Here is a 19,067-nt window from a genome sequence, read left to right as displayed (position 1 = left end):
TACTGCAGAGGGTTACTGAGGCTGGCGGGTCATTACATATATTACCGGCTGAGACAGACCGATTTTTAATCAGTGAGGGAATAAAGAGTCATGGGGAAAATGCATGAAAGTGAAGTTCAATGTCATCAGATCAGGCATAACCTCATTGAATGGTGGAGCAGACTTGATGGACTGAATGGCTTACTTCTGCTCCTATGTTTTATTGTCTTCAACTAAAAATCTGTCCTGCCACCTGCACTTCCACCTCATTCACTCACTGTGGCACCCAACTCTCTTGTTCATTCAGCACCACTAATTGCACTTACATTCACTTCCATTATACACAGTCCCTCCCTTTCTCTCAGTGCAGATAAAATCCAGAGGTGAAGTGAGAGTTACAGCCCTTGACATCAAGCAACTCTAGCAAAACTGGAATCAATGGAAATCAGGGGGACAAACTCTTTGTTGGTTAGAACCATACCTGGGACATCAGAAAATGTGGTTGTTGGAAGTCAGTAGGACACCTCTGCAGGAGTTGCCCAAGGTAGTGCACGTGGCCCAACCATCTTCAGCTGCTTCATCAATGACCTTCCCTCCATCATAAGGTCAGAAGTGTTCACCGATGGTTGCACAATGTTCAGCACCATGCATGACATCTCAGATACTGAAGCAATCCATGTTCAAATGCAACAAAATCTGGACAATATCCAGGCTTGGGCTGATAAGTTGCAAGTAATTTTCCACCTCACAATGTCAAGCAAAGACATTATACAATAAAAGACAATCTAACCACTGCCCCTTGACATTCAAAGGTGTTACCATCACTTAACTCTCAATATCCAAAGATCCTCGGACAACACCTTCCAACACACAACCACTTCCACCTCGATTGACAAGGTAGCAGATGTATGGGAACACTACCACTTGCAACCACTCACCATTCTGACTTGGAGATATATCATCACTTCTTCACTGAGTTAAAATCCTAGAATTCCCTTCCTAATGGTATTGTGGAGTCAATGTACAGCAGTGGTTCAAAAAAGCAGCTCACCCCTACTTTCTCAAAGGCAAATAGGGACCAGCAATAAATGCTGGCCAGCTAGTGATGCCCATGTCCCATGTATGAATAATAAATTATTGGCCTATAACCAAACCAAGTGTTCCAAGTCTGGTGGAATGGGCTTGGTGCACATCAGACCCCCCAGTCCTTATAAGGAGAAATAAAAGGTCTGCCTGGAGAAGTGCAGGGTCAGTCATATAGGGATGGAGTGACCTTAATGGGCAACCTATCCAGAATGTTTAATTAAGCTGTGCAGCGCTGCTCTTTCATTACCACCAGTGTTAATTCATTAATCTGAACATTCTTTGACAAATAATTTACTCACTTTCCTCATGCAGGCACTAGTGGCATGCACCCAACCCAGCGCAATGAGTCCAGCACTGGAGATCTCCATTCCTAAGAAGGAAGCCAGTGAGCCATCAGAGGATGCACCACAAAGGCATTCACTTGCATCTTCCACCAGCTTAGAGACTTCCATTTTGTTGGGCACTCTTTCTAGATTAGACTCAGGAGTGCAATCTGGAAAGCTCATCATTGAAGTATCTCCAGAGATGGCCAAGGACTCAAAGGACTGCCAGAAGCCAGGCCATTTCAATGCCAGTCAGAAAATATGCTGTTGTTATCAGCTTCTAATGACTTGGTCAGCCTGCAGAGACAGGCACAGGAAAAACAGGTAGCTTTGCCAACAACGCTCAGTAAAGTGGAATGAAGGATCAAGGAGTCCACTAGTATTAGTAGCGTCATGGATATTTCAAGCATGACATTGAGAACTGCAGCCAAGATGTCATACTTTAATGTGGACAACATGGAGATAAAAGACTATGTATGGGGGTCATACTGGTGCCTGGTGCCCCTCATTTCAAATTTACAGAATCAGCAATTATTCCACACACCATCACTGGAAATGTTCATCCTAAGTATCAGTTTTTCAAGTGACTGTACTGTCATTCAAGGCTGGGAGATGCACAATGGCCAGTTCACATTTTCGCTCTCCCTCATAGTGTAGTCATCTGTCTCTTGCATGTTTAATACTGTCCTGGAGGATGCTCAAGCATTTCAAGGGAACCTAATAGTTTATGTACACTTTGAAGGGTTACAAGTAAATTCCTCAGGACTCCTCACAATTTGGTGACTATTACCGAGGGACTTCACTGCACAATATTTGGATATTATATTCCGATAGATGTCGTAAGAGTTATCTAACCTTAGCACCATGCAATGTTAGTGCATTTCCTCACTGTTGCTTTGCCACCCCACAACGGTAGTGTTGGATATGTTATGTTTAGATATTTTAATGTGGGATTAGATTACTTACAGTGTGGAAACAGGCCCTTCGGCCCAACAAGTCCACACCGACCCGCCGAAGAGCAACCCACCCAGACCCATTCCCCTACATCTACCACTATGGGCAATTTAGCATGGCCAATTAATCTAACCTGCACATTTTTGGACTGTGGAAGGAAACCGGAGCCACGAGGAGAATGTGCAAACTCCACACAGACAGTTGCTTGAGGCAGGAATTGAACCCTGGTCTCTGGCGCTGTGAGGCAGCACTGCTAACCACTGTGCCACCGGGCTTATATATATTCAGCAACTTAAAAAGGTCAAGAACTAAAAGTAACAAGAACCACAAAAATGATCAAGTCCATTTGTCTTTTGCATGAAGCAGGTGCTGCTTGCCAGATTAATAGAATCTGACAAAAAAATTAAACCAAAGCCCAGTTTCATTTGTTTTGGAAATTAATTGCAATATGATTCTCTCTGACCTCTCGGCTCGAAGATGCATTGCTCTGTCATGCTTTCTTGGATGACCCTCCTGGTCAATGTCCTGACCCACTGCCTTATCTTCAATCTCAGAAGATTGCCATAATTCCCCCATTGTACCTACATCCAGGACACCTCTCTATAATAGCTCCAGCTGTGAAGGGCATAGCATGCCACAATTTGATGGGCCATCTTTCTGCGCTATACTGTGTCTCAGGTATCAAAACTCCACCTAAAGGAGGCCTATGGTCTGTTCCACTATGACCTTTGATCAAAGCATTAACAGTGTTGTATCCTTGTTCTGTATCAGGCTGAGGGTTTTTAAAAAGCCATGTTTGGAGGGAGTACCCTGGGAAGAACCCTGGGAAGATGCAGGAACCTATGAGTTCTCTAGTGTGTAAGAGTCAGCAAACCTCAGGTTATCTAGCACAGACCTCTACAATTGGGCACTGATGGTTGCACATAATTTGACCAAGGAAGAAGTGAAAGCCTTTTCTGTCAACAAACTCTGCAGGTTGCTGACAGAGTGCTCTCAAAGCAATATGTGCACAATTGATCATGTTTTGTACCTGAGGGAAACCTATGATAATGGAGAATTCCATTGCAGTAGCTGCTTGACTCTTATCATCATGAAGGATATGAGAAGATGTGCTCAGAAAAAAATTGTATCACAACATCATGGGTGCATTTATGAGGTGAGGTTTGAAGGATGCCACACAGGTCCCCAGTTTCTCCCTGAACTGACTTGCTGACATAACCATTCAGGGCCGCTATGATCTTGATGGCTACTGGAATAGAATTACCACCTAGTCTTTCTGAGGGCAAATCCTGATCCAAGAGATGAGTTCAGAGATAGTGATGTGGGACATCCACAATCAGCTCCTGCACTCGATGTAAGCTTGCTTGCTGAGTTGGAAGGTTCATTTTCCTATGAGGAGCAGTAGAAAATCACCTATACAGCATATTCAAAAAGAACTGGAAGCCAATGAACACAGTCCATCAATTTCTCAGCAACAAAGCCAAACATGCAGACAGAACGTGCCCAGAAACCCTAGCCTCTCTCCCCTACATCAAAGACATCTCAGGAATGACTGCCAGAGTACTCAGACCTCTTGGCATCATGGTAGCCCACAAACCAACCAACACACTAAAACAACAGCTAATGAACTTATAGATCCTATACAGGCAACAAGTACAATGAACGTCATTGACAAAATACCTTGCAAGAACTGTAGCAAACACTACTTTGGACAAACAGGCAAAAAAACTAGCTAACAGGAACTAGCCACAAAACAACATGACCTGCTATCACTACTATCCTTACATACAGATGAAGGAGGACACCACTTTGACTGGACCAACACATCCATCTTAGGACATTCCAAACAAAGACATGCAAGATAATTCCTAGAAGTATGTCATGCCAACTGGAACTCTATCAACAAACACATTGATTTGGGTCCTATCTATCACTCTCTGAGAAAAAGAACAGGAAATTACAGCACCATCACCAGTGCTTCACCAGAGGCTCACTGATGATGTTACCTAATATGGTGACAAAACCTCTGAAAACAAACCTTCCACCTCAGCGAGCAAACTTACGCCCAGAACCTCAACCTGAGCTACAAATCTCCAAACTCGCTAGGTCCTGCACTGTCTTTCAGATGACTGAAGAAATGACAGTGAAGGCTATAGATGCAGGCATTCATCACTCTCTTTCATCTTTATCTGATGCTTCTTCCTCTCGAGATTGTGTGGCAGCTGAATGAGTATCAACAAAAAGTGTTGTGCCATTTAGAAAGGCCGCAAAGTAAAGCCAGGGAACTACAGACCGATCAGCCTGGTGTCAATAGTAGGTAAGCTGTTGTGAAAGATAGGATCTACATGCATTTGGAAAGGCAAGGACTGATTAGGGATAGTCAGCATAGTTTTGTGCATGAGAAATTAGGACTTATGCCCGAAACATCGATTCTCCTTCTCCTTTGATGCTGCCTGACCTGCTGCGCTTTTCCAGCAACACATTTTTAAGTGCATGAGAAATTATCTCTTACAAACATGATTGAGTTTTTTGAAGAGGGGATCAAGAAGATAGATGAAGGCAGGGTAGTAGACATTGTCTACATGGACTTTAGAAGGTCCTTCGATAAGGTTCGACATGTAGACTGCCAAGGAATGGCAGATGGAGTTTAATGGAGATAAATGCAAGTGTTGCATTTTTGTAAGACAAACCAGGACTTATACAGTTAATGGTAGGGCTCTGAGGAGTGCTGTTGAACAGAGAGATCTAGGGGTGCAGGTACATATTTCCTTGAAAGTGGCATCACAAGTAGACAAGGTAGTGAAGAAGGCATTTGGCGTGCTTGCCTTCATCAGTCACAGGATTAAGTATAGGAGTTGGGATATTATGTTGTGACTGTAAAAGACATAGGTGAGGCCAGTTTTGGAGTATGGCATACAATTCTTGGTGGCCTGCTATAGAAAGAATGTTATTAACTGGAGAGGGTGCAGACAAGATTTGCAAGGATTTTGCTGGGACTGGAAGCTTTGAGTTATAAAGAGAGGTTGAATAGGTTGGGACTTTATTCCTTGGAGCTTAGGAGGCTGAGGGGTAATCTTATAGAGCTTTATAAAAGCATGAGAGGCAGAGATAAGGTAAATTGCCAAGATCTTTTTCCCAGGTAGGGGAATCCAAAATTAGAGGGCATAGTTTTAAGGTGAAAGGGGAATAATTTAAAAGGAACCGGAGGGGCAACTTTTTCGCTCAGAGGGTGGTGTGTGTATGGAATGAGCTGCCAGCTGAAGTGGTAGAGGTGGGTACAATTAAAACATTTAAAAGACATTTGGCAGGCCTATGGATAGGAAAGGTTTAGAGGGATATGTGCCAAACACAGCCAAATAGAACTAGTTCAGTTTAGAAAACCTGGTTGGCATGGACGAATTGGGTTGCAGTGTCTATTGCCATGCTGTATGACTCTGTGATCTACACGTTAGCTTCCACTGACTTATCAAGAAACATACTCAGGTCCCTTTGTACATCAACAGTTCCTAATCACTCATTATTTAAAAAATACTTGCATTTTCCTTTCCAGCTCGAGTGAATAACTTCACATTTTTCTACAATATATTGTATTTGCCATGTTCTTGTCAATTCATTTAGCCCATCTAAATTCCCTTGAAGCCACTTCACAACTTCTTTGCAACTTGCATTCCTTGGGAGATCAGGGCCATTACATTTAGGGTTCAGAGAACAACAGTGCTTCTTGTAACAGGAAATTCGATATGAAAGAATTTTAACAATACAATTTTACTACACAATCATTTCATAACTAAAACAAATTAATTTTCTACTTACAGGTAATTCCTTCAAAAAATTAAATTCACTTGTTGAATTTGCAGATAGTCCATGCAACCATTCATGCTCACTGACATACTTATGTGACAAATAGACGATTGCTTTTATAGCTGGACAGCTACATTGCACAATAATGGCGAGGCAAGTGACTGGACACAGAAGTGATGCCTCAGGTATAGTTACCAAGATTGTGGTATATCCCTAAAATAGTGGGAACAGAAGTTAGTTTTCAGAAACTGGTGACAAACAGACACTTGTAATTAGGTAACTTCAGCTGAGTCACCTGCAAGAAGCATTGAAGATCTGGAAGTTTTTTAGATTTTTGCTTTTTAAATTATTTTCTCTGCTTTTTAAAATTTTAAACTGGTGCGAGTGAATGGCACCTTTGTATACTTTTTATGGTACTCATATGTTTGGACACTTGAGTACAGAACTCATTAAAATTTAATTCTGAATCTAATTCAATGAGTAATGAGTCAATAGATATGAAGCTAGAAAAGCACAGCAAGTCAGACAAGCATCTGAGGAGCAGGAAAGTCAATGTTTTAGGTCAAAATCCTTTGTTGGGCTTGGGCAGGGAAGGGGACCCCATAAGTAAACAGAGGGAGGGACATGGGGCTGGGAGGAAGAGTAGGTAGGATGGTGATAGGTGGATGCAAGCAAGGGGTTATTGTGATGGGTCAGTGGGAAGGGTGGAGCACATAGGTGAGTAAGAAGATGGACAGGTTAGGTCAGGTCAGGGAAGCAAAAGGGAGGGCTGGATATGGGATAAGGCCAGGGGTGGAGATATTTTGAAGCTGCTGAATACCGAGGCCACTGGGCTGTAAGCTCCCTAGGTGAAATATCAGGTGTAGCTCCTCCTCTTCCTATGTTTGGCCTCACTCCAACAGTGGAGAAGCCAAGCATGGACATGTTGCCAGGGGAATAGGAGGAGGAATTAAAATGGAGAACAAATGGAAGGTCAAGTTAGTTGATGCGTACAGAGTGCAGATTCTCTGTGAAGCAGTCCCTGAGTCTGCATTTGGCCTTCCAATAACGAGGTGACCACATCGGGAGCAATGCATACAATAAATTAGGTTGGATTAAGTTCTAGTGAATCTCTGTCGGATCTGGAAGGATTGTTTGGGGCCTTGAACAGAGTTGAGAGGGGAGGTATATGGGTAGGTGTTGTACCTCTTTATGGTTGGAGGGAAACGTACTGGATGTGTTGGAGAAGTTGATGGGGAGTGTAGAGTCGACGAGGAAGTCACGGGACAGCGGTAAGAGGGGAGGTGACTTCAATATTGACTTCACCATCTTCAAAATCCCTCCACCCCCAAGCCTTATCCCATATCCAGCCCTACCTGTATCCACCCATCACCATCCCACATTCCCTTCCCCCAATCGAACCTCCTCCCTCTATTTACTTCTGGGGTCTCCTTCCTCTCCCCAGTCCTGACAAAAGATTTTGGCCCAAAACATTGGCTTTCCTACTCTTCGGATGCTGCCTGACCTGCTGTGCTTTCCCAGCTTCACATCTATTGACTGTGTTCCAGCATCTGCAGTCCTTACTGTCTCCAAGTTAATGAGTAATTGTCTGTCCTTCTTGGAGGATGACTCAAATAAGGCCATTCGAAGACCTCTGAGTCTGATAGCAGCTTGATGCAAGTAGTCAGATTGATATAATCATTGAATTGTTTTGACACAAAAGGACAAATGTTCATTAAGTCCATGATTTTAGAGAAATCCAATCACACACATTCACTATTCCATCTGTAAAGCTCTGCAATTCTATTTAATTTTTTTGTATACCTCTACATTACTGCCTTACAGCTTATTCTTCCCCACAGCACCTGTGTCGTGTAAGTGCTGAAGTCAATAAAAACACCATGTGAAATTTACTTTAATTCAATATTTTCCAACACCAGGAAAACATCCATGTGGCCAGGTAACCAGTGCCAGGCAGAGCATAGTAGGGAAAATGCCTATGCAATTCTATTTCCCTCAAGTGTTTATCAAATTTTATATTGAAATAATTGCTTATTGCCACTTGCACCACCCACATAGGCAGTGAGTTCCAGGTCATCAACACCTGCTGTGTAAAGAAGTTGTTCCTCAGATCCCTCTGCATCTCTAGCCCAAAACTGGTATTCACTAGTCCTTGTATTATCAACTAATGGAAACATATTTTCTTTGTCTATCATTTCTAATCTGTTTAAATTTTTGATGTATCTCAAACGTCCCTTTAATTTCCTTTGCTTCAAGGGGAACAACCACAATTTCTCTAATCTAGCCTTCTAACTAAAATCTCTCATTTTGGTGGAAATTTGATCATCCAAAATTTTCATAGTTTTAAAATCTTTCATTTCCATGAATATTGCATTACCCAAAAATACATCATTTCAGATAAATTGCAACATGTATCTGTGCAAAACTATTAAATGAAGTCAGCATTTTAAGACAACCTAATCAATTGCAACTTATTTCAATCAAACATCCTTACCCTAAGGTTGAAATTGCTGGTAACAACAAGATTTAAGATACTGAGACCAGTTTCATCCCATCTACTTTTGGATGATATTTGTATCAGATGTGGGTTCCCAACAGTAATTTTAAACACTTGTGAACCTAGTATAAGAAACAATACATATGTGAAATTATGACTATCATACGTTTGCAAAGATGGGTAAAGAGGATGTGTGTGTAGGATATTGGATTGCTTTATATACAGGATCAAGTACACCCAGCTCAAGGTGTAGCTCAGCTTGATAGAAAGCTCACTCTTCTTCATAAATATGATTTTATTTTTAAAATTATCATGTTCTACAGCAGCATTAGCATTTCCAGTACTTATTGTCCGTTCCTAATTGCCTCTGTGCTGGTCCTGAACTATGATCAGTAGGTCTTTAAACAACTCCTATATGTCATGTAGACCTATCCAATAACAGCTACTACCAATTAACTCTTCCTAGTTCCTGCCTAATACAGTTATAATTTACCTTCCCCCAATTTAGTTCCTCTTTGCAAGGTCCAGACTTATCCTTATTCATAGCTATTTTAAAACTTAAGGAGTTGTGATCACTGTTTCCAAAATGCTATCAGTGAAAGATCAGTCACCTGGCCAGGCTCTAGTTGGACTATCCGCATACTGTCGAGAGTGTGGTGCTGGAAAAGCACAGCAGGGCGGGCAGCATTCAAGGTGTAGGAGAATCCACATTTCGGGCATCAGCCGTTCTGTTGATTCTCCTGCTCCTTGAATGCTGGCTGACTGGCTGTGTTTTTCCAGCACCACACTCTTGACTCTGATCTCCAGCATCTGCAGTCCTCACTTTCTCTTATCTGCATTCTGTTTCAAGAAACCGTCTTGGATGAACCTAACAAATCTGCCCTATCTAAGTATCTTATTTTAAGGAAATCCCAGTCAATATTGGGGAAGTTAAAGTTCCCTATTGTAATTGCATCTTTCCATAATCTGCCTACATATTTGTTACTCAATGTCTTAGTGGTTGTTGGGGCCTATAGTATAATCCTACTGCATCCTTCTAACTTTTGAACTCTACCCTTTCTGCCTCAGTGGATGAGCCCACTAAGATCCCTCTCAGTGCATATTCTCCCTAATTAGTAATGCAACTTCTCCACCTCTTTTACCTTCCTCTCAATCTCATCTAAAACAATGAAACCCTGGCTCATTGGGTAGCCAGTTTTATCCTTCTCTCAATCAAATCTCTGTACTGGTCACAACATGATATTCCTGTGAGCTGATCTAGGCTTTAAGCTCATTTGTCTTACCCTAATGTTCTTTGCGTTGAAATAAACACACTTCAGCCTATCAGTCGCATAGTGTTCATTTACCTGTCTCTGCCTGTCCTTCCTTTCAGAATATTTGGTCCTAACATCTATATTCCTCTCAATCCCTCCACTTGCCAACTGCTGCTCTGGTTCCTTGCCCCCTGCAAGTCTAATTTAAACCACCCCAAGCAGCACTAGCAAACCTCTCTATGAAGGTTCTCTTCCAGTTTAGGTGCAACTCATCCCTCTTGTATGGTCACCCCTGCCCCAGAAGAGGTCCTAATATTCAAAAACATGAAATCTTGCCCCTTGTACCAAGTTCTTAGCCATGTATACATTTGTTGTATCTTTATATTCCTCGTCTCACTAGCTCATGTCACTGATAGTAATCTTGCTTTTCAGCCTCTTTCCTAACTGCCTGTAGTCACACATGCAGGACCTCATTCCTCTTTCTACCTATATCATTGTGCAGAATGGCCTTTGACTGCTCACGCATTCCCTTAAGAATTTCATGCTCAGAAATGTCCTTGACCCCCCAGCACCGGGGAGGTAACATAGCATCCTGATGTCTCAAATGTGGCCACAGAAAGGCCTGTCTGTGCCCGTAACTCATGGGTCTCCTACTACACTCACTCATTTTAACTTTGCCTGACCCTGCTCTATAGCAGAGTCAGTTGTGCCACAGGCCAGGCTGCTGTTGTTATACTCCCCTGAAAGGCTACCCAGCCCCTAACAGTATCTTTCTCTTGATGAAAATAATCATTGCCTAAAATTGTGTGGCACAATTGTTACTTGCCAATCATTAATTCAAGCTTAAATGTTGCCCAGGTATTTTTGCATGCAAGTACAAAAGAAAACGTAATCAATGGAGCAGTTGAATATCTTAGAATACTACCTATCGAACTCTTATTGTGATGTTTCAGGGCTGAAACAAATAGCCACAATTATCTACATTAGAGGCAGATATGACCCCAAACAGTGGAATGTTTTCCTCTGATTTCCATTGACTTCAATTTGCTGGATCTCCTTGATTCAACATTCAATCAAATACTGCCCTTATGTTAGTCTCATCTCACCCCTGGAATTCAACTCTTTGACAAAGACCATAATGAGGACAGGACTCAAAATCCAAAACTCCAAACTCATTTTCAGTGAGTTTTAATATTGCTATGTAAATATTGTCAAGATACCTTCCATCACCTTGCTGATGATTGAGCTTGTAATGATTTGACTATCAATGTCTAGAATGTATTTACTGACATAATTACACATAATTACACAAGTACAATTTTACACATTGCTTGTGTTGTAATCAGTGTTGTAGCTGTATTAGAACAGGAGTGTGGTCAGTTCTGGAGCTCAAGGCTTCAGTACTATAGTTGACATGTTATTAGGGCCCATATTTGCTGTCTTCACAACCTTCAGCTGTTTGCTGATATCATTTGTAATTAATAAAGTTGGTTGACAGTGGATCCCTTTGATGCTGGGAACCATAGGAGGAGAGGAGATTGATCATCCTTGAAGTGATCTTAACAAGGTCAGCCAGCTGGACCTCATAGAACATATGTTTCCTTATTGGGGCTATAAATCTGGTCCAATTAGGGAGCCCTGGCTGACATATAAAAAGGCTGCCTTCCTTCACTGTTTGATCACACAGCATTGCCCTTTGATGTGAAGGGCACTGCTTGTCACTGGCTACTCGGGTGTTTCCTTTCTTCCTGGTGGTGGAAACTGAATAAAGATTTTTGCACCTTGTTTCTTTCACTGTGTCTCACACCTGAACACACACAACATGGGTGCTGGGGAAAAAAATAAGCACTACCGCAGTTAAGCGGTAGTGTGGGGGTGAACAGAAAAGAAAAAAAGGGAAAAAAAGGCTGCCTTGCACGGTTTTTTATGTAACTGGATTATCTTTTTATGTACAAATGTCATTGTTGCTGTCTTGTCATGCTTGAAACTGGGATTTGGGGTTTGTCCTCATTTCCTTGTAAACTGATTGAACAGTAGGGTTTGGGGCCTGGTTTTGCTGCTCCTCTCCCTTGTTAAATTGCTGTCTCTTGTATACAGCTGTAAATGTTAACTGTTTTTTGGTAAACTGTTTTGTAAAATGTTTTGTAATTGTTTAATAAAATTAAAAAAAGGCTACCTGTCAGAGATACTTGCACTCTGGTGCGTGACTCTGTATGACGCAGTGTTAAAAGTCAAGGACCGCCCGTATATAAATAAAGGGGGACTTTGTGATGGGATACTGGCCTTGTGGAGTTACTTTAGTGGTGATGACGTGGATTATAATGATGTAACAATGCAAAAACGCCTGCTAGCCAAAGGCTAAGTGGACCTCAGACAGGCGCTACATCAGGCTTTATCATTGGAAAATGCAGAAAGTGAAGAATACAAGTTGCAGGGTATTCCAATGGAAGTGGACACCTTCGTTAGTTCCTGTGAATGAAGGGAATACCACTTGATTGCAGAACCAAATTTAAAACAAAAACTAATAAATTAAAATAAATTTTCTCTGGAGACCAGCCCTTAACTTTGTGCAACACCTCACCTAGACTGGGAATATGTCCTGGGGAACCTTTACAGATGACGGGTACAACTTTAGTTCCGGTCTCTTATGGTTCAGTTACCATTGATTATAGTAAAAGGCTTAGCCCCAAATTTAATGGTTGTGAGAGATTCACCTAGATTGGCTCAACATTTTTCAATTTGAAAAGTCCTAAATAAATACCTGGATACTTTCAGGAACATCTCAGGACTATCGAAGGAGATTAGGCCACCTTGCATGTTGGGCTACAGAGTCAACCGGGCTATATCCATTGGAAGAAGGTGATCAAAGGTACCCTGGCTCCCACATCTGTCCAGGAGCTTAGGTCATTTCTTGGGTTGGTAAATTATTGTGAAAAGTTCATCTTGGTACCTTTGCATCAACTCCTAAAAAAATGGTTAGGCTTGAAAAGGATCTCATAGATAAGCTCTAGCTTTCAATTTTTTAACAATGTTCTCCTAAATCTACTTTTATGTTTGAAGATACTCTGATTGATGAGGCCCAACTATTAACACTGCAACTGTAAGTCTACAGGAATCAAGGGCCTACTGGCTTCTCACAAGCCCGACCTCCTCGTGGAAACCTGGAACAGAGGCCCAACCAGAGTGGGAACAGGACCTGATCCCACTGTGACCTGACATCGGAGAGACCTGATCCCCAGAGAGCATGTGAATGAGAGTAGTGCCCAGGACCACTTCGGATATACCCAGTTACCTTGCCGATGCTGGAACTGCATGCACAGAGAGATCAGAAGTCTTCAGCCTCTCACTGGCCTGACCTCATGGAAATTCAGAACCAAGACCCGATCATAGAGTCATAAAGCATTGAAACAAACCTTTTGGCCTGACCAGTCCATATCAACCATAACTTTAAACTAATCTGCCTGCACTTGTCCCATGTCCCTCCAAACAGTTCCTTTTCATGTACTTATTTCAATATTTTTTAAACGTTGTAACTGTAGCTGCATCCACCATTTCCTCTAGAAGTTCATTCCACATAAGAACCTTTCTCTGTATAAAAAAAATTACCTCCCATGTCTTTTAAACATCTTTTTCCACTCACCCTTAAAATATGTCTTGAAATCTCCCACCCAAGGGCAGCACGGTGGCACAGCAGTTAGCATTGCTGCCACACAGCGCCAGGGACCCGGGTTCAATTCCTGCCTCGGGCAACTGTCTGTGTGGAGTTTGCACATTCTCCCCGTGTCTGCGTGGGTTTCCTCCGGGTGCTCCGGTTTCCTCCCACAGTCCAAAGATGTGCAGGTCAGGTGAATTGGCCATGCTAAATTGCCTGTAGTGTTAGGTGAAGGGGTAAATGTAAGGGAATGGGTCTGGGTGGTTGCTCTTCAGTGTGGACTTGTTGGGCCAAAGGGCCTGTTTCCACACTGTAAGTAATCTAAATCCCCCACCTGCCATTCACCTTATCTTTACCTCTCATTATTTTACAAACCCCTGTAAGGTCACCCCTCAACTTTCAACTCTCCAGTGTAAAAGTCCCAGCCTATCCAGATTCTGTTGCATGTCGACAATATAGGCCCTTTCATAGGTTCAATGTTCTTAGTCATTTTAGATGCCTAGGCAAAGTGGTTGGCCATGCATCCAGTCCATTCATCAAACATTGGGATGATGAAAGAAACATTGCATGCATCTTTTACAACACATCATATACCAGCATGGACTTTGGTTATTTCTTAAAGTCAAATGGGATTCAACATATTAGGACCATACCACCCATCATCTAATAGTCTGGCAAAAAGAGTAGTCCAAAAACTGAAGGCTGGATTGAGAAAACAACTTACAGCCTCACTAGATATCAAACTGTCAATGGGAGGTGAGGCGTGAAACAGCATTGGGAACTCTAATGCCCCTCCCAAGACCCTGCACCAAGTGAGAGAGACATTTTGTAACAGGGAAAGAAATTTGGAGTAAGAATCACAGAAATGGGTAACAGGCATGATTAATGTGAAGTCCGCACCAGCAACGTATAAAGTTCAGGTAAGTACAACCAAATGAAATAAATATATGGACTACATGAAAGCCGCAAATTCTCAAATGGTGCAGGAACAAAACTTTCTCTGCCCCTTGGAATCGTCAGAAATGGTGCAGGAACCTGTGGACTCACCATCTCCATCAAACATTGGTGAGTCCTCTGTATCAGAGATGAACAGAGTTGTTGTCTCTGGTTTGTTATCCGTGCCACGTGATAGAGAGTCAAGGAATAGGGAGAGAGAACAGTTAAATGCGTGGCTACAGGGATGGTGCAGGAGGGAGGGATTCCGGTATGTGGATAACTGGGGTTCTTTCTGGGGAAGATGGGACCTCTATAAACAGGATGGTCTGCACCTGAACCTGAGGGGCACCAGTATCCTTGGTGGGAGGTTTGCTAGTGCACTTGGGGGTGGTTTAAACTAACTCTGCAGGGGCATGGGAACCCAGGCTGTAGCTTTAGGGTGCAGGACCTGGAGTGTAGGGAGGTTAGGAACATGGCATCAATTTCAAAGGAGGGTGCCTGTAAACAGGAAAGTGGCTTGAAGTGTGTATACTTCAATGCAAGAAGTATACGAAATAAGGTAGGTGAACTTGCAGCGTGGGTTGGTACCTGGGACTTCAATGTTGTGGCTATTACGGAGACATGGGTAGAACAGGGACAGGATTGGCTATTGCAGGTTCCAAGGTTTAAATGTTTTAGTAGGGTCAGAGGTGGGGTAAAAGAGGGGGAGGTGGGGCATTGCTTGTCAAAGATAGTATTACAGCTGTGGAAAGGACGATGGATGAAGACTCGCCATCTGAGGTAGTTTGGGCTGAGGTTAGGAATAGGAAAGGTGAGCTCACCCTGTTAGGAGTTTTTTACAGGCCTCCTAATAGTCCTAGAAATGTAGAAGAAAGGATTGCGAGGATGATTCAAGAGAAGAGTGAAAGTAATAGGGTGGTTGTTATGGGGGACTTTAACTTTCCTGATATTGATTGGGAAAGCTATAGCTCAAGTTCGTTAGATGGATCAGTGTTTGTCCAATGTGTGCAGGAGGGTTTCCTGACACAATATGTAGATAGGCCAACAAGAGGTGAGGCCATACTGGATTTGGTTCTGGGTAATGAACCAGGCCAGGTGTTAGAATTAGAGGTAGGTGAGCACTTTGGGGACAGTGACCACAATTCGGTGACTTTTACTCTAGTGATGGAGAGGGATAAGTGTGCACTACAGGGCAAGAGTTATAGCTGGGGGCAGGGAAATTATGATGCGGTGAGGCATGACTTAGGATGTGTGGCTTGGAAAAGTAAGCTTCAAGGCAAGGGCGTAATTGATATGTGGAGCTTGTTCAAGGAGCAACTATTGAGTGTCCTTGATAAGTATGTACCCGTTAGGCAGGGAGGAAAGGGTCGTGTGAGGGAGCCGTGGTTTAATAAGGAATTGGAATCCCTTGATAAAGGGAAGAGGGCGGCCTATGTAAAGATGAGGCGTGAAGGTTCAATTGGGGCGATTGAGAGTTATAAGGTAGCCAGGAAGGACCTGAAGAGAGAGCTAAGAGCAGCAAGGAGGGGACATGAAAGGTCCTTAGTTGGTAGGATTAGGGAAAACCCTAAGGCTTTCTATAGGTATGTCAGGAATAAAGGAATGACTAGGGTAGGAATAGGTCCAGTCAAGGATAGTAGTGGGAAGTTGCGTGTGGAGGCTGAAGAGATTGGGGAGACACTGAATGAATATTTTTTGTCAGTATTCAATCAGGAACAGGACATTGTTGTCAATGTGAGTACTGAGTCACAATTAAGTAGAATGGATGGCTTTGAGGTATGTAGAGAAGAGGTATTGGAAATTCTGGAAAGGGTGAAAATAGATAAGTCCCCTGGGCCTGATGGCATTTATCCTAGGATTCTCTGGGAAGCAAGGGAGGAGATTGCAGAACCATTGGCCTTGATTTTTATGTCCTCGTTGTCTACAGGAGTAGTGCCAGAAGATTGGAGGCTAGCAAATGTGGTTCCCTTGTTCAAGAAGGGGAGTAGGGATAACCCTAGTAACTATAGGCCGGTGAGTCTCACTTCTGTTGTGGGCAAAATCTTAGAGAGAATTGTAAGGGATAGGATTTATGAACATCTGGATGGGAATAATGTGATCAAGGATAGTCAGCATGGTTTTGTGAAGGGCAGGTCGTGCCTCACAAACCTTATTGAATTCTTTGAGAAGGTGACTAAGGAGGTGGACGAGGGGAAAGCGGTAGATGTGGTGTATATGGATTTTAGTAAGGCGTTTGATAAGGTTCCCCATGGTAGACTACTGCAAAAAATTAGGAGGTATGGCATTGAGGGTGAGTTGGAGGTTTGGATTAGGAGTTGGCTGGCTGGAAGAAGACAGAGGGTAGTAGTTGATGGCAAAGGTTCATCTTGGAGTGCCGTCACTAGCGGTGTTCCGCAAGGATCTGTTTTGGGACCATTGCTGTTTGTCATTTTTATAAATGACCTGGAGGAGGGGTTAGAAGGTTGGGTGAGCAAGTTTGCGGATGATACGAAAGTCGGAGGAGTTGTAGACAGTGAGGAAGGATATGGCAGGTTACAGCGGGATATAGATAAGCTGCAGAACTGGGCAGAAAGGTGGCAAATGGAGTTCAATGTAGCTAAGTGTGAGGTGATTCACTTTGGTAAGAGTAATAAAAAGATGGGGTACTGGGCTAATGGTCGGATACTTGGTAGTGTGGATGAGCAGAGGGATCTTGGTGTCCATGTACACAGATCTTTGAAAGTTGCCACCCAGGTAAATAGTGCGGTGAAGAAGGCATATGGCGTACTGGCTTTTATTGGTAGAGGAATTGAGTTCCGGAGTCCTGAGGTCATGTTGCAGTTGTATAAGACTCTGGTGCGGCCGCATCTGGAGTATTGTGTGCAGTTTTGGTCGCCATACTATAGGAAGTATGTGGAGGCACTGGAACGGGTGCAGAGGAGGTTTACCAGGATGTTGCCTGGTATGGTAGAAAGATCGTATGAGGAAAGGCTGAGGCACTTGGGGTTGTTTTCATTGGAGAAAAGAAGGTTTAGGGGTGACTTGATAGAGGTGTACAAGATGATTAGGGGTTTAGATAGGGTCGACAGTGAGAATCTTTTTCCACGTATGGAGTCAGCTATTACAAGGGGGCATAGCTTTAAATTAAGGGGGGTTAGGTATAGGACAGATGTTAGGGGTAGGTTCTTTACTCAGCGAGTCGTGAGTTCATGGAATGCCCTGCCAGTAGCAGTGATGGACTCTCCCTCATTATGGGCATTTAAGCGGGCATTGGATAGGCATATGGAGGATAGTGGGCTAGTGTAGGTTAGGTGGGTTTGGATCGGCGCAACATCGAGGGCCGAAGGGCCTGTACTGCGCTGTATTCTTCTATGTTCTATGTTCTATGATAGAAGCAGCTGCCTCAATGCCACTGCTGCCAGAAGATGAGAGTGAAATTCTACCAAGTTACTTGAAGAAAGTGATAGTCACCATCTTGAACTGCTGAAATCCATTTGGTACGACTATTGTACTGCTTTTTCTAAATAGACATTGAACAGATTGAATAAATACTGGTGGGACACTAAAACAAAAGGTCAACAGAAACCTATCTAAATAAAAACAAATCATTACCGGGATGATAATACACTCTGCCCCCTGCAATGCCCAGCTGACCTAGTAGCTGCTATTGTGTCAGTATAGGTATGATTTTACAACAGCTTGCTACAACTGAGTAGTTTATTGGGTTATTTCAGAGGGCTGGGAGAAACTGAGGACTGCAGATGCCAGAGATCAGAGTTGAGAATGTGATGCTGGAAAAGCACAACCAGTCAGACAACATCCGAGGAGCAGGAGAATCGACGTTTTGGGCTTCCTGATGAAGGGCTTATGCCCGAAATGTCGATTCTCCTGCTGCTTGGATGCTGCCTGACTGGCTCTGCTTTTCCAGCATCACACTCTCGACTATTTCAGAAGGTTGTTAAAAGTCAACCACATTGTCAACGGTCTAGAGTCACATGTAGGCTAGACCTGGTTAGGGTAGCAAATTCCCTTCTCTGAAGGACATTATAAAAATAATTCATTGAAGAAAACATAAATGCGATCCTGAAACTAGCTTCCAACTCAAGATTCAGTCTTTGTATTAATTAAATGAACGTAAAACCCACCATTTGTTGTTGTGGGATTTGTTCATGTGGCACCTGAGGCATTGTCTGGGCCTCTTGCTGTTAGCTCCAATGGCATTACTACCAAGCCACCATCTCATCTAGGTCTGATCCTTTGCCTGTGGAATTACTTAGCTCTGTCCATCAGCTGCTCCTCTGCTGTTTAGTATATACATTGTCCTGCATTACAGCTTCAGCAGGATGATGCCTCATTTTTAGGTAGGCCTGGTATTATTCCTGACATGCTTCCCTACACTCCTCTTTGAACCATTGATAATTACTCCAACAAGCTGCTCTTCCAACTTCAAAGATCTTAAAAGCGTGAATGTCCTGGTCCTTCTGTCCCTGCTTATTCTTTAGAATTGTGTCATTAAGTCTAATCTGCCTCTTTCTATCCCTTGAACCAAATGCCTCACCTGACATATTTTTCTGCATTAAATTCCATCTGCTACTTCATTGCCTTGC

General features: G+C 42.9%; 1 protein-coding gene across 1 annotated transcript in view; it reads right to left on the bottom strand.

The window, feature by feature from the left end:
- Positions 1-1,517, bottom strand: part of LOC122553954 (cation channel sperm-associated auxiliary subunit beta-like) — a 49,988-nt gene extending 48,471 nt beyond the window's left edge. The window contains exon 1 of the mRNA XM_087989517.1: positions 1,365-1,517. Within this exon, the coding sequence (XP_087845643.1) occupies positions 1,365-1,517 (153 nt within the window). The remainder of the gene's footprint in view (positions 1-1,364) is intronic.
- Positions 1,518-19,067: the final 17,550 nt, after the last annotated feature.

This window comes from Chiloscyllium plagiosum, unplaced genomic scaffold, assembly GCF_037043375.1.
Source record: "Chiloscyllium plagiosum isolate Xiang-an unplaced genomic scaffold, Cpla_swu_hap1 HiC_scaffold_8, whole genome shotgun sequence".
Taxonomy (NCBI): Eukaryota; Metazoa; Chordata; class Chondrichthyes; order Orectolobiformes; family Hemiscylliidae; genus Chiloscyllium; species Chiloscyllium plagiosum.
This window is presented reverse-complemented; position numbering and strand designations above follow the sequence as displayed.